The sequence below is a fragment of the Herpailurus yagouaroundi genome, unplaced genomic scaffold (genome assembly GCF_014898765.1).
Source record: "Herpailurus yagouaroundi ecotype Mexico unplaced genomic scaffold, PumYag 181, whole genome shotgun sequence".
NCBI classification, from domain to species: domain Eukaryota; kingdom Metazoa; phylum Chordata; class Mammalia; order Carnivora; family Felidae; genus Herpailurus; species Herpailurus yagouaroundi.
In genome coordinates, this window is record NW_024412412.1 from 24,173,958 (window position 1) to 24,191,109 (window position 17,152).

General features: G+C 38.4%; 1 protein-coding gene across 7 annotated transcripts in view; it reads left to right on the forward strand.

The window, feature by feature from the left end:
* Window positions 1-17,152, forward strand: part of SGCZ (sarcoglycan zeta) — a 1,125,109-nt gene that overhangs the window by 1,048,266 nt on the left and 59,691 nt on the right. For all 7 annotated transcript variants that reach the window (XM_040490100.1, XM_040490103.1, XM_040490099.1 and 4 more), the window contains one exon: window positions 5,996-6,118. In XM_040490100.1, the coding sequence (XP_040346034.1) occupies window positions 5,996-6,118 (123 nt within the window). The remainder of the gene's footprint in view (window positions 1-5,995; window positions 6,119-17,152) is intronic.

Below are 17,152 nucleotides of genomic sequence, written 5' to 3' on the forward strand. Positions count from 1 at the left end.
ACTACTTGGCAGTGAAAAAGAATGAAATATGGTCTTTTGTAGCAACGTGGATATAACTGGAGAGAGTTATGCTAAGTGAAGTAAGTCATACAGAGAAAGGACAGATACCATATGTTTTCACTCTTATGTAGATCCTGTGAAACTTAACAGAGGACCAAAAAAAAAAAAAAAAAAAAGAAACAGAAAAGATGATGCTAAAGGCTTCACTTCACTAGCTATTTCTCCAGCCACATGGTGGGAAATATTATGTATGCAAGTTTTATATGTATGAGGTTTTCATAACTTTTTTAAAAAGAAAGATTGAGTTTCTCAGGATTCACATAAGAAATGAAAACATAACAGAAGACCATGGGGGAGGGGAAGAAAAAAAAAGAGGTTAGAGAGAGAGGAAGCCAAAACATAAGAGACTCTTAAAAACTGAGAATAAACTGAAGGTTGATGGGAGGTGGGAGGGAGAGGAGGGTGGGTGATGGGTATTGAGGAGGGCACCTGTTGGGATGAGCACTGGGTGTTGTATGGAAACCAATTTGACAATGAATTTCATATTTGAAAATAAATAAATAAATAAATAAATTCATTAAATAAAAGGAAGATGGAGAATAATAGTATGAGGTCATGGCTATGGTATAGATGGGTGAAGGAGTGATAAACAAGGCATAAAAATACAGAGTGTGGAAAGGAGTGGAATGCACTTCAGTTCAAAAACAAACATTTTTTAAAGGGTTTTTATTCAAATCCCAGATAGTTAACATACAATGTAATATTAATTTCAGGTGTACGGTATAGTGATTCGACAATTCTATACATCACGTGGTGCTCACCATGACAGTGCACTCCTTAGTCACCTATTTCACCCATCCCCACCCCCAACGTCCCCTCTGGTAACCACCAGTTTATACTCTATAGTCAAGAGTCTGTTTCTTGGTTTGCAGCCCCCAACCATCCCTCTCTCTCTTTTCCCCTTTGCTCCTTTGTTTTGTAAAAAACAAACTTTTATTGAGGAATTACTGTATACAAGGCACTGGTCTAGATACAGGATGGTAGGAAGCCCCAGGTAGGGATACAAGGGTGAATGCAACCTCAGGGTTCATATAACTACCTTATTTGCCAGAGAAACAATGGTTATTCCAATTCTGAAACAGAAATCAGTTCCTATGGTTGGGGGCTAGGTTGTAGGGCGCGAGGAGAGGGGTGGTGTGCTAATCTCAGACAGGATCCAATGTAGATTGCAATTGCCAAAGGCCCTGGAGCCCTTGTTCCGAGATCAGCCTCCCACCCTGGCCCCTATGATCTTTCCCTCATTCTGCTGCTTCTCCTTCTCCCCCCAAGTACACTCATAGTACACTTTCTGCAGGCGAGTTTCTAATGACATACATTGTATAGAGTAAAATATAGTGCTCATTTATATTTATACTTCATGAAAGCAGCTTCTTTTGTTTTGTTTCAGCCTTTTTTTTTTTTTTTGGCCCATGATAATTCTAAAACAGGAATTTGAGAACTCTGGATTTAGTTGACTGTATTGACTCTTGCTTTTGTTTTTCTTGTGGGAATTTCTAATCTTTTAATTATACTCTTCTTCAAGACCTTGAAAATATTGGCAACACATAAAATCAGCGTTATATAGGAAGAAAGATCCATCATGATATGCTTGAGGAAAACACACCAGAGATAATTAGATATATCCATTTTTATTTTTGCCTTGTTTTCTTTAAATTAGGACTAACTAGTACCAAGAGGCCCTATGGAAATATATTGTTTGAGCTCCTGTAGAGGTTTTTATTGGAGAAAATTTTCTAATTCGTGTGTTTGACTGATTTAATGTAGAAAACGCAAAAACAGTAGATAAATTACTGGAGCCTCTCTATTTGTCAGCAAATATGCCTTTGGCTGCTGACTGTGTCTTAAGAAATGTGAATGTTCCAAAAAGGCAATAGAGCCATCTCTGAGGAGAGCAAGAAATTAGCTTTGCTGTTACTTTTCTTTATTTGCTTTTAAAGAATATATACAGAACGTTAAGTGAACTAGAGAAAATATTTGGAAATATATTTAATACTTCAGTCCTTTTGTGGAATCTATTATTTTGCTTACATGGTTTCTCCCTTTTTCCTGCTAATTCTCTTTACTTATTTTTTTTTTATTTTTTTTAACATTTATTTATTTTTGAGACAGAGAGAGACAGAGCATGAACAGGGGAGGGGCAGAGAGAGAGGGAGACACAGAATCGGAAGCAGGCTCCAGGCTCTGAGCGGTCAGCACAGAGCCCGACGCGGGGCTCGAACTCATGGACCGCGAGATCGTGACCTGAGCTGAAGTTGGACGCTCAGCTGACTGAGCCACCCAGGCGCCCCTTCTCTTTACTTATTTTATCCCTGACTGTTCTTTGTTTGATTTTGCAGTTGCTAACAGAAACTTCCTCATCTGTTCTTAAGGAAACATTTAGTCTTGAGACTTTAGTTAGCAAGTTAGTGTTTAAGGTGACTAGTAAAATATAGAACTGTCTGGATCAACCCATGCCACATGACCTATTTGCTAAGGAATCAGAGCTCCTGATCCAGAGCCATTCAGGCATATTGCTTTCCTGCAACTCGAGAAGCATTGATGGTTGGGAAGAATATGGAACGGAGCATTTACCTAGCTCCTCTGAACAACTGGATCCGAGTTGACCTAGCCTTACAAATATGTGAAGCCAGGAATGTGGAAAACAGAGTAAGACAACGCAAAACATGTTATGATATAATAAATTCAGCTTCATCTCGCCTAATAAATTAACTTGAAACATAAATATTCACAGTGATGCACTATGTGTCTAATTGCATGCATTACTGTCTGTTATTTGTAGAAAAGGAAAGCAATGTACAACAGCACAATATATTCAAAATTGTTTTCTGATAAAATATTTACTGTCAAGTATTGCTAATTGCTTGCAAATACGCCTTCTGAAATGTTAGTAATATGTTGAATAAAATATAGTCTGCGGTATTAATTTATATGTCTATTTTTAGTTGAATGATTTTGCATGCATTTATTTATGGCCTAGATGCATTTTTTAATTCCAGGTGTGCATATATTTTCTTACTAGCTTATTGCTTTTGCTTATTTAAATTTATTGAATTAAGATTTCAACTCACTTTGCCATATCCAGATTCTCCACGTGTATTTCTACTGGTTTATGTGACACTCAATATAGCATGCTTATGTTAATAAAGTATCTTACATTTAATGACATCAAATGTTATGCCAAGAAAAGTCTTATCAACTTGTGTCTATATGGGGCACGTGTATGAATGTGTGTGTAAAATATATATTATATACATATAGTGATATAAATCACTTCAATGTCATTAAAATCACTGATATATTTTGTGGATCAATTCACCCAATAATTAAGCATATTTGAAGAAAGCAATGTAATATACATGTTAAGGTTTTATGTGTATAATATCTAGAATATCTTTCAGGCAGTTCGGATTTAGGTTATGTCTGAGTGCCTTGAAGACAGATTGAGACACAGAGGCCTCAAAACTTAGAAGTCACATTTATCAACCCATCCAGCCCCAAGCCCACTTTTTTGAACATCACCCAGTTGGGTTACTATGGTTTAAAGATTAAAAGCACAATACAGGAAGGTTAGACCATGATTAGAAGAAGACACACTCCACTGAATACAGGCTGCTAAATAATGTTTGCCAGATCAAAAGCAAAGACTGTTACCAAGGACAATAGGTCTCCCGTGGTTCCAATATTGCCATTAAATTTCATTTAAAAAAGTGCTTTTGCTTAAAAAATATATATATAACAGACATTGAAATACAATTCATGCTGTTTGGGTCTTGACATACTGCAAGGTTAACATCAGTTTTATCTTACTTAGCATTGTCATAAAAAGTTGAAGCTTTTTAAAATTTCTATGTGGACCTGAAAACATGTAGGTAGTTTCTTATATTAAAAGAAAAATATACATCTTGTTTTCAGAGAAATTATCCCACAAGTCATCAGGGTTTGTAATTAATGTTTTCCTCTTATTAGGTGCCCCTCAGAAGCTATGGTGGTGGGAAGGTGTGAGATACTAAAGCCCATGGGCTAGGACTGGCAACAAGGCCGAGGTGGGGCTGAGGGCCAAGGAAAGGGAAAGAAAGTTTACGTCTGGTATTCATTCACCTATCCAACTTCCTACCCTAAGCACCTCTAGAAATCAGACCCAAGTTTAAATTTGGAGGATATTTTGGAATACGAATATGATCTCATGTTTTGAATTCCGGGGGGTTGCATATCAAACAAATTATGGTAAAACATTGTCTTAGTCTGTTTGGGCTGCTATAACAAAAACCCATAGAGTGGGTGGTTTAAACAACAGACAGTTGCTTCTCACAGTATTCCAGGCTAGGAATTCCAACAGCAAGTCACTAGCATAGCCAGCATCTGGTGAGAGGCTGCTTCCTGGTCTGCAGATACCAGCTACTCACCGCGTCCACACTCAGCAGACTGCAGACAGAGAAAAGGCAAACTTTGTATGGCCACTAATCTTATTCCTGAGGGCTCCACCGTCATGACCTAATTACCTCTCATAGATGGCCTTTGAGGTAGAAGTTGGCCTAATACCATCTCATTGTGGGCTTGGATGTCAACAGAAGAATTTGGGGCAGACAGAAACAAGCAGTCCGTAGTATATGGAAAGCAAATGAAAAGAGGTATGAGCAAACGTGATGTGCCTAGGTCCGTGATTGGGCTGGGTTGTATCTGACAAGAGTTTCTGATGTAGATAGCAGAGGAGAGATACTCCGGATCTTACAGGAGGGGAAGGTATATCATATGCCAAATGTGTTATGCCAAAAGAAATAAATAGATATTATGGAAATAGCAATTCCTCACCCTCTGACCAGTTTGATCCTCTTTTTGAAGCCCTTCAGACTTACACATTGATCATGTATTCCAAATATGGAAGCTGCCTTCGTGGTTTGTAGATGGATTGATATGCAAAATTGCCCAGTATCAGAAACAGATTTCCAATACTATGATGTAACTATATTTAATACTATATTTTAATTTTTTTTTCAACATTTATTTATTTTTGGGACAGAGAGAAACAGAGCATGAACGGGGGAGGGGCAGAGAGAGAGAGGGAGACACAGAATTGGAAACAGGCTCCAGGCTCTGAGCCATCAGCCCAGAGCCCGACGCGGGGCTCGAACTCACGGACCGCGAGATCGTGACCTGGCTGAAGTCGGACGCTTAACCGACTGTGCCACCCAGGCGCCCCAATACTATATTTTAATAAATCAAGAAAACTCTTGATGAGAAAATACATTGGGGAGCACTAAAAACATATATATGTGTGTGTATATATATGCATATATGTATTTATATTTGCAAGATTAACTATAAAATGCATTCACATTCAGTGACAGTAAAGGGTGAACAAAGTTCAATATTAAAATCTGTGAAATGTAGAGTAGCTAACGGTTCACAACTGAGTAATGCTTTACAAGTACCTTGCCATGTAGCAAGCGCAGGCACTATTGTCTGCTTGCAGAGAGAACAGGGGAGTAATTCAGTCCATAAGTATTTATTGAGCAACCGGCATGTGCCAGGTATAATGCCGCGTGTTCAGGCTACAACCAAGAACAAAGTAGACGTCATCCCTCCTTGTGCATATGTAAAGGTTTTGGGTTTGTTTGGGTTTGTTGTTGTTGTTGTTTTGTTTTTTAGTTAGCTAAGTCTACAAACCTTGTTAGGTTTGTACCTTGTTAGGACTATGCAAGCATTTAGAGGTCAGATGCATGCCCAGCCATCCTAGCCCAGCAAACCCGACCAAATTAGAGAGCCTACTGGAAGGGAAAACAATTTCAAAATATTAATTCAGGTATAAAATGTACTGCAGAGACAAAAAAAAAAAAAACCCTAATATATCTATTTCTCCTCTTTTTTTCTAAAAAAAATACATGTTAATGGTTTCCTACATGCCAGTTTCATTTTTAAACCTTTCCTCTGACCATAGGAGCTGACGCTGTGGAAGCTCAGTGTAAGAGATTTGAAGTGAGAGCGAGTGAAGATGGCAGGGTGCTGTTCTCTGCAGATGAAGATGAGATTACCATTGGGGCTGAAAAGCTGAAAGTTACAGGTACTGTAGCTTGAGGTCTTGGAACATTGTTTACTTCTTGAAAGAACATGCAACTGAACAAGAGCTACGTCATAAGATGTACGATTCCCGTGCCTCACATTGAGTTCGCATCATAACATGATCTCCCACCGTTTGATTTTCCAGTAGTCTTCAACTAGAAGGCACTGGTTGTGGTGCCAGAAGACAAGTAAACATTGGCCTCAGTGACATAGAAGTATAGCTGCACGTCCTAGGCGTCCTAGGTGGATGGAATAGGATAGGCAGAGCAAAGTGGGTCAGGATAGTGGAAGACAGCCTAGAATTCAGACACTGAGAAAAGCTAACTAAAGGTGATAGACATATAAGATTCAGAGGTATTATTTAAAAGTGAAAGACATGCAAAGAAGACCTAAAATGCAAATATCAATGGTAGACTGAAGTAGGGGAAAGGTTATAAGTAAACTAAATTCTTTTCTTTAGATCTTGTAATTACTCTCAAAAGCACCAAGAAATAATGTTATCCACATATTATTTAGAAGTTATTAAAGTCATTATTCTAATGTTAGGGCTATTAAAGTCAATCACCAGCCGAAATTAAAAAGCAAACAAAACCAGAAATCAAAATTAAAAGCAAAGCTGGGAGTGAAGAAGGATTTTATGAAGACTGTTTTAAGCATAATCTTTTTGAATCACTTGATTTGCCATCATAATTTGTATTGTTTTGATAACATATTTAAGAAATACCCAAAGAGGCCTACATTTTAAAAAATCAGATAAGTTGGCCTAGTGTTTCCCAAATTTGAGTTTGGGAATAGCTCGTGGGATATCTGTCCTATTTAGGTCCTACTGAGCCCTGTGGGCCATGTGAGAACACTTAGCATGGGAACTGGTCTCTGCTCTCAGGCTGTTTGGGTTGAATCCTGCCTCTACCGTTCAAAATTGAAATAAACTCCATGCCTCCCATTTTCTTTCATCTAAGTGACTGAAATGATAATGATAACTTTAGTGGTCAAATTACACCGGTGTATGTGTGCACACTTATGTGTACTTATAGGTGTTTAGAATATCTTAGCACATAATGAAGATATTGTATAGGTTAGCGTGTTCTATTTATCAATAAAGACAATATTAATATTGTTAATGTTGCAGGCACGAGGGCTTGTGTGTATTGCAGGAAAAGGTATACTATTAAATGGCACTGAAATTCAACAAAAAGATAGTTTAATGGGGATCTTCACTGGGCCTCCATGGCCTGGGTCACATCCTGCCACCACCCCCCCGTTCCGTTTCCCAAAGCGTCCTTTCTCTCGTGGGATGTTCCACTTAGCTGGAGCCTGCGCCATCGGGTTGGTGTTTGGAGTATTCCCCAAATTGCCCAAATGCCTCCTCTCCTTTTCTTTCTTCAGACTGCTTGGAGAGGTCAGGAAAAGAAGCCCCCACCACAGGAAAAAATTGACCTTCCTAAGCCCTGAGTGTGGGGGGGGGGGTGCGTGGAGGGGGAGCAGGGAACAAAACACGAAGCACGAGCGTTTTGATTGGCACAGAGCACAGACAAATAGGACAGGACATTGACTTTAGGGCCCTCAGTGCTAACATTTGAGTTGCTGGTTGGTGGGAAAGTGGGAAGACGGGGTAGAAACACACTCAGGGGGATCAAGTAGATGTGATTTCAGTATGTAACACTCTTTGAACTTTGCTGGTGCCTGCTGGTTATCAGCTTTAATCTTGGGATAGCTTTTAGGCCATGTCACACTCACCTAAAAATTATCTTATCCATATTCAGATATTCCCATGGAGTACTTTGCATTTGTAAGTGACAGGAAGTTCTGGAGCTTTTGACAGCTTTTATGAACTCATGGAATTTTAACTTTCTCTGATCTTTGTGCTAACTTGACTTGTCTCATAACGGTTGCTATGAAACGCTGTCTTCACAAAATTTGACTCATTAACTAGTTTTTAAATTTTTCTTTGAGGTACATGGGTACTCACCTTTATTTTCCTCTTTTTCTTGGTAGGCTGGCTGTCATCCTTGGATTAAGTGGAATTATTAAGTTAGTAAATTAGAAAGTCAGTGGAGAAAGTGCTCCCTGAAAAATCGAAGTTTTTCTGCTTGTCAATTAACTGCTTTCAGATAGTCAGCTCTGCTGATTTAATCTCTCTCTTTCTCTCTCTCTCTGTCTCTCTTTCTCCCCCGCCCTGCGCACCATATATATGTGAATGTATGCATGTGATGGAATATGTGGCATGTAGATATATGTGGATGTATAGATGGATAAATACATATGTCTCATTCCGGCTTTCTTTTTCCATTTCCTTCTGTCTCAAACATATATACATCACTTTGAGTTTATTCTTCGACCTATTTGTGATTGATTTTTATTATTCAGTTATTTCAGAAAATGAATCAGTGTTATAGTGGAGGTCTGTATCATGTATTCCAGAAGATCCTAAATAATAAAATAATATAATTTTGAGGTCATGACTGCAGAATCCAGGCAGAAATTTCTGTAAGGGTTTGAAGCATAACACTTAAGATGAGGGAATGAGCGCGCCTGTAACAAGTAACCCCAATTTCTAACCTAATGTCGATATAGAAGAAGCTCCCCCTTATTAACAAAGAAATGGTAAGTTGAGGAGTATTTTCATTTGATTGGAATCCACCCCCCACCCCGCCTCCCCAGGAAGCAGTCACATTTCTGTTTCCTCCCAGAAGAGCCCACACACCCACAGACACAAACATACACACATTCACACACCCTCTCAAATTCCTGCTAGGTCCTTTCTCCCTTACCAGAATATTGAATATTCACTTTACAATGGCTTTATTCGTTGCTGCGATACTTCTAAAATAAAGGAAAACAGAGATATCAAAGGCAAATATAACTTAGAATTTCATACACTTAGAGGGGAAAATTGTGCAGAGTGCAGCATACAATTTAAAGGCACAGGGATTGATTAGAAACTCATATATCCTTTAAAGCAGTGCTTGAATCATTTGACAAATAACACTACAAAGAGACACTGACTCCAGGGTGCTTCATATAAATTAGGTAGCTGTGCTGACAAGACTTCAAAGTTCCATGTGACAAGAGATCTGTGTGAGGTTGATTCCAGAATTTTAAATTTGTGGCACAAAATTTTCTACTTAAGCAATATCCGTTGGAATTACAATTGATTCTTTCTGGCTTCATACTTTATGAGCAGTGGCATTTCATACATGGGCTTCTCTTTCAGGATGACAGAAATGGATGAATTTATTTAGACAACGTGTCTATATACCTGAGGCAAAATCACTTAAGACTGAAATTATTCACAGATCTAGTGTAACTCAGGATATTTACATTTACTCTACTTAGAAAGTAGCAGGATTTACCTGAGACATTCAAAGACTCCTAGGGTGCAGGGGGCTAGAATAAAATCACCAGTGGTTACCTGAAGAAGGAACATGCCTCCGTACCCCATCACCCTGATAAACAACCATGTGCTTAAAATTTGGAATTGTTTATCCTTGATACCGAATGACTTGCCCCGGAATAGCTTGCTTAAATCTTAATAGGAAGATGCTTCTATGACCTTAATATGCCCTCTCTACATCACTAAATATATTGGAGTGTTACACTTTAGACCACATGTGCATACTTGAAAACTTCATTTTCACTTAGCGTTCCCTGACATTGCTCAAACATCTTACTTACTGCAATTATCTTTTGAGACCAGGTAAACAAATAAAAAATATAAACCTTTACACTTAGAAGACTCTTAAATTTAGGGCTTTCAGGTAGAATCAATCACCTGCAATTTGCACGTTCATTGGTATTCCAAGTAGTATATTAACTTAGAAAACAAAGTGCAAGTGTATGTCCTTTGACTTTTGAAAGCGAAAACTTTAGCTGCGTGGAAGGCCTTCGCGTTAAATTAAATGCTGTTAGTTGGATTTAGACCTCTCCGTTTGGTTTATGAGAGAAAAGTGGACAATAGCTAAATGTATAAGGAGAAAGGATATCTCATTTTTTTCGGGCAGTAGAAATTAAAACTGGCAATCTGAAAGAATAGTGGATCCCATCCCAGAATCCACCCTGTTCCCTAATGTTTGCTTGAAAAGCCAAGAATATATCGTTCCTTTGTCCCTGTTCTAACTGAATGGTTGGACAGATAGACAAGCTCGAATGCTTGTTTGATGACAGAAGAAAGGGTTTTCTGAAGAGCAGTCTTTTAGATCCAACACCATGTTTCGGGGTGGTAATCGATATTTTCTGGTTTGTTTTTATTAGTTAGTCTTCTACATCCTTGTTCTTGTCTGTTAAATTGGCACGCTGTGAGGAGGTCAACCTTGGAATCGAGCTTTCTATTAGGGAGGACCGTTGTTCCCCAAGTTGTCCAAATGCCGAGAGTGTGGTAACACACAGCCAGCAGGATGGAGCTGCGTGGTTTGAATAGCACCAGAAGGAACGTGGTTAGACCGGGTGCTGAGAAACGTAATGTTCAATTTTCTCAGGTGTGGCATTTCAAGTCTGTGGACTTGGGTAAATCACTCAACTCCGTTTTCAAATTGCCTTTTAAAGACACCGAGGATACAGATTTTAGAGACGCTAAAGATGAGTACCATCCTATTTCCGCCCCCCCTCCCAGATCTTCAGGTGACAAAGGATTACAGGTTTCAAGGTATATAAATAATGAACCATGCCATCCTCAAACAATAAGCCCTGAGCACCTTACCGACAGTCTTTTCCCTGACTTATTTTATTTTTCCAAGCTGTCATTTAAATGTCTCCTACTTTAATTAAAGGAAAACTTATTGAAAATATAATTGTGTAATAGAAATCTTAAGAAAGTTATAAAAGAGGACAACTCCTTTATAAATAAGGTCAGAGGGTGGGGGGCATGAATCAACATCTTTGTGTATTGGTTTTACATTTTCCCACTGATATTTAAATTTCTTCCCATAGCTATGCGTCTTAAATCCACAAAATATCCCAAAGATATAATTTATCCTGCCACTGTGTAAATGACTAGTCTGGTTTCTTATATATTGTGATGACATTCTAAAAATACATTACTTATAGAATATGGTCTACTAGAATTGCCTGCAGTTTCATTGTTTCTTTGCTGGCTGTCAATCAGGAGCGGGTATTTGCTTCTGAAGGTGACCCATATTCCTCCTCACGCTTTCCAAGCATCTTGCCTCTAAGAACACTGGGTGAGTCCCTCTCATGATTCAAATCCCTCTAACTTTCCCTCCCCTTGAATCTCTCTTATTTCTTCTGCCTACAGCTGGAAAAAGATTATCTGCTTTTCATAGCTCATATGATTGCATTGCCTTATTACATTATCCAGATACCTAGATAATCCAGGATAATCTCCCTATTTTAAGGTCATTGATTAGTAACCCTAATTACATCTGTAGAATCCCTTTGTCATGTAATGTATTCACAGGCTGCACGGTTTAGGATGTGAATATCCTGGGTAGGGGGAGTCCATATTCTGCCTGCCATACTATGCAAATTATTGAAACTCTCTAAGCCTTTTTTTTTCTTTTTACGCTAAACTTTTATTTCACTGTTATGCAGCTGCATAAATATAAATATTTGTTCAATAAACACTAATTATGACATCCATACGGAATTTCTTAGGGAAAATAAGACTGCAGATACTTTCTTGCCTTATTGCACACGTTCTAACAAACTTTTCAGCTGTTGTAAATTTATGGCTGGGAGTACTACCAAGGAGCACCTTTTACAATCCCAGGAGACTGACCAAATGGAACACAGGAGAATTTCTACTAGCTCACTGGATAGGTTTACCACAACAAATGAATGACATGAATGTAACCTTAAGTACTCTCTACTCGTCCAAAATGCAAAAACATATTTGGCAAAAATGGTAATAATACTATACAAAACATACATGAACATATTGTTTGGAAACAAGCACAGAGTTGTACTTTAAAAGAAACTAGACAGTTAAAAAGCGAAGGTTGTAAATCATGACTTGTTTAGATGTCTGAATGCAGAAAGATTGGGTTATGACAACCTCCACACACAGATATGAATTATAAATGTTAAAATCACTTTTGAATCTCTAGGCCTTTTTTTTTTTCATCTTCAAAGGAGCATTATGAGAAACACCCAACCCATAGGATTTGGGTAAAGGTAAAAGACACATATGAAAATCTCTTAAGACCAATCCCAATACAAATTTGGCATTTAATAAATATCACCATGTAAAATTTTTTAAATATCATTACTGTTTTCCTCATTTGCTTACTTTTTAAAAATAAATACTTACAGGGGCGCCTGGGTGGCGCAGTCGGTTAAGCGTCCGACTTCAGCCAGGTCACGATCTCGCAGTCCGTGAGTTCAGAGCCCCGCATTGGGCTCTGGGCTGATGGCTCAGAGCCTGGAGCCTGTTTCCGATTCTGTGTCTCCCTCTCTCTCTGCCCCTCCCCCGTTCATGCTCTGTCTCTCTCTGTCCCAAAAATAAATAAACGTTGAAAAAAAAATTAAAAAAAAATAAAAATAAATACTTACAAAAACTAAAAGACATCAGATAATGGGTGAAGGAAAAAAAAGAGTGGTGAAAACACATGAAGTGAAAACTTGTATATGCAATATTAGAAATGGGAAATTGTATTCTTTACTGGATTTGTATACATATTTGAAGACTTCTAGACAAAATGCAAAAAGAAGGATAGAAGATAGATAAGTTATATTAGTTATATTCTCAAAATGTTCATTTCTCTCATTTAACAGTGCAGACATAGGCAGGCTCTGTGAAGCATCCAGTGAACAGGTTCCTTAGAAATTACCCATCCAGGAGCATGTGGGTAGCTCAGTCGGTTAAGCTTCCAGTTTCAGCTCAGGTCATGATCTCACAGTTTGTGGGTTTGAGCCCCACATCGGGCTCTGTGCTGACAACTCAGAGCCTGGAGCCTGCTTGGGATTCTGTGTCTCCCTCTCTCTCTGCCCCTTTCCAACTCAAGCTCTGTCTCTGTCTCTCAAAAATAAATAAACATTGGGGAAAAAAAAGAAATTACGCATCTGTAGGCTTCTAGTCCACATTGTTGTCCTTCACCATAAATTTGAGGCTATCATCATCTCTGCACTCCAGCATGGGAGAAGTGAGAAAAAGAGGAAGCAGAAGGAAAATGCTTTTCTAAGAATATCACAATATTACACCAGCCAAAATTTAGTCATATGCTTATGGGTAACTGCAAGGGTAGCAGAGAAAGATTAGTTCTAATGAGGCTTTGTTCCTTGTTAAAACTTTGGGTGGATACTTCAATTAATAAAGAAATAATGGATTGAGTGAGAAAATGAACCATTTCTCCCACAGGAAGTGATTTAATAATATAGAATTCTGATATGTGACTTCAAAGAGAAAGAAAGAAAAAATGCTAATATATTATCCATTAGACAATATCAGCCTTCAAAATGATCCTTAAATTTGCACTCTTCTTCAATCCACCACTATCTCCCTTATCCTATTTTACCTATTGCAAAAGATTCCCATGCATTTAATTCTGACATACCTATTTTCTAAAAGCCCTTACTATCGTGCCATTCAGTACATCAAGGCCATATCTTCACTCCCTGTTGTAATCTTTATTAAACTGAAACCTCACTTCTAGTATGAAGATTCTTAAAACATTGAGTATGGCATTTTTCTTATTTCTTTCCAACAAACACATTCTAGTTGGATCAATCAACTCACTCAATTTTCCATCTCTCTGCAACTCAGAATACTTGAAGTCAAGGACTGAGTACCAAAGAGTTAGAGTGGAAATTTTTACATTTAGGCAGCTCAGAATCTCTAGAGCTGTGTGAAAAGAGTGAAGTCAGATCAATAGAGGGATCCTGACATTGAAGTGCTAAGGAATTCCCAAACATCAAGTCCAGAAGATTAATGGTGAGGTGAATCTGGAGATTGCAATATTGCAGAGCTTGATGGAGACAGAATCTGTGTGGAAATCAAATTAAAAACAAAGCAATTGTGTTGTACTGTATTAAGAGTAGATACCATCTTTATGGGTGAAAGACCTAAAGTTATAGATGTAGAAACAGAACTGAAGAGGCTGATGGTAGATGAACCGATATTTCTTTTCTTCCTTCCTTCTTTCCCTCCTTTCTTTCTCCCTTCTATACTTCCTTCCTTTCTACCTTCTTACCTTCCTAACTTCCTTTTTTCTCTCCTAACTCCTTTCCTAATTTCCTTCCTTTCTTCCTTTCTTTCCTGGAAGGCAGGCAGCCAAGGACAAAGACAGGTCAGTACAGCAGGAGCCAGCATGTGGAGGGCAAAAAAAACCAGGTCAGTAGCATTTGAAGTAATGCAAGAATAGTGTCGGTGTAGCTTGGGAAGGAAGCACGGCAGGGGCAAGGGCACAGGTGAGGGGGCATCAGAGAGGTATAGAGCTCCATCAGGTTTATAAGATTGGATACATGTGGGGGCTTAAGCCAATAGTTAAATATATTGATATCCTCCTATCTAGAGCAGATAGGTTTCTCACTTATTGAGAAGGTGGTAGAACTATGGAAAGGAGGAAAACAAGACAGAATTAGCTCTATGTCATTGGACTGGAAGTACTGATATGAACTCATAGTTTTCAGTACCTAAGGGTAGATAAAGAAATAGATATAGGGGCGCCTGGGTGGCGCAGTCGGTTGAGCGTCCGACTTCAGCCAGGTCACGATCTCGCGGTCCGTGAGTTCGAGCCCCGCGTCGGGCTCTGGGCTGATGGCTCAGAGCCTGGAGCCTGTTTCCGATTCTGTGTCTCCCTCTCTCTCTGCCCCTCCCCCGTTCATGCTCTGTCTCTCTCTGTCCCAAAAATAAATAAACGTTGAAAAAAAAATTTAAAAAAAAAGAAATAGATATAGATAAGAATATGAAAATGTGTTATATATATATATATATATATATATATATATATATATATGCATTTCCTAGCACTATCTGTAGGGATGGCTATGGATTAGTGGTCCTAGTAGCATTGAACACAACTAGTTGTCAGATTTTATTTCAAAATAACATTCTCCAATAAAAATAATTAAGGGCTTCTTGGGTAGAAAATGCATGACACTAAAAGCTGGAGCAAGAAAAACAATAAAATGAGAAAGTGCCTTTCATATGCCAGAAAGTAAAGACAATACTCAGTTGAGGTTGGGAACATGTCAAAAAAGACAAAAGCCAGTTCAAAGAGGCTCTGAAAGGCACTTTGGTCATCAATGCATATAATGAAGTTAAAAAAATTTGTCTTAAGGAATAAAATAAAAATCCATGAATCCATATTGATATAAATAAATAAGAAAAAAGATAAATCTCTTTTTTACGGTGAGATGTGAATTAAAAATGTAAAGCAATTATGGAATTAGAAAGGCACCATTTGACAGTCGTTGCAGTAATAAATATATCAGAGGAAAATATCAGTGGACAGTAAAACTAATGGGATAAAGTAAGATAAGGCTTGAATTTTAGATAGCCTCAATGCATATTTCAAACAAAATATTAATTTCAGGAGGGAAAACGAGTAACTTTACAACGGTAAGTTCTGGCCGTCACCATCTTACTCAAAAGCGTCACTAGTCATGGTATACATAGGCCCCATGCTATACTTGCTAGGCTGCAACAGGGATTGAGGAACACGTCTGCATTATTTCAAACAAAAATGCATAACCTGAGAATAGTCATAATGAGATGTATTACAAACTCAAATGGAGAAGCATTTTACAAAATATTAAGGTCCTAAAACACTGAGGCACTCTTAAAGGAAATGAGATATTTACCAAATGGGTGCACCACGTGATTCTAGAACAGCTCCTTTGTCAACAAAGTATGTTACTGGAACAAATGGTGTTCTGGTCATCTGATTTTGTGTAACAAACCACTCCAAAACTCAGTGGCTTTAGAACAATAATAACACTTATTTTGCTCAAACCCTGCCGTTTGGGCAGGGCCCAGTGGAGACAGCAGGTGTCTTCTTCTCTTGGCTGTAGCTGAGGTGACCCAAACTCAGGAGACTGTATCCTTTGAAGGTTTGCTCACTCACATGCCTGGAAGTTGACAATTGCTGTCGTCAGAGACATTGGGAAGGACAGTCTACCAGAACATCTATATAGGGTTTCTCTATGTGCCTCAGTTTCCTCATTTCATAGTACTTGGGCTTGAAGGGTAAGCTCTCAAAAATGAGAGCTTTATAGAAAATTCAGAAATTTTCTAAAATGATTTTATGAAAAAAGTAAAAGAATTTTCAGGCATGTTTTAAAGCCAATTTCACTTAGCAAAATTTGAATGGGGACCCTCAGCAAAGGATATACACAATTTTTTAAATTTTTAAAATGTTTTTAATTTATTTTTGAGAGAGAGAGAGAGATAGAGACAGAGCACAAGTGGGAAAGGGGCAGAGAGAAGGGGACACAGAATCTGAAGTAGGCTCTAGGTTCTGAGCTATCAACACAAAGCCCAACACAGGGCTCAAACTCATGCACTGTGAGATCATGATCTGAACTGAAGTCGGATGCTTAGCCAACCGAGCCCCCAGGTGCCCCCATAATTTTTTTTAATTATACTCATGACTTTTCTTTAGGCTTAAAATTGTTTTAAGCAAGGAATATAAATTTGAACAACATAATAAACCACAGATAAGATTTTTCAGAATATAGAAAAATATTCGCTACATGTATCTTGGTCAGCTAGGGCTGTTGTGACAAAATTTCATAGACTGGGTGGCTTAAACAGTAGAAATTTATTTTCTCACAGTTCTGGAGGCTGGAAGTCCAAGATCAAGATGTCAGCAAGGATGGGTTCTGGTGAGAGCATTCTTCCTGGTTTGCAAACAGCTGCCTACTCACCATGTCTCACATGACACAGAGAGAGTGAGTAGCCCTGATATCTCTCTCATCTTGAGGACCCCACCCTCAGAAATGTATTAAACCTAATTATCTCCAAAAGCCCTTATCTCTAAATACCATCCCCTTGGGAATTAGGACTTCCACATATGAATCTTGACGGGACAAAATTCAGTCCACAGAACCTTGCCAAGTTATTTGATTATTAAAGTTTTAA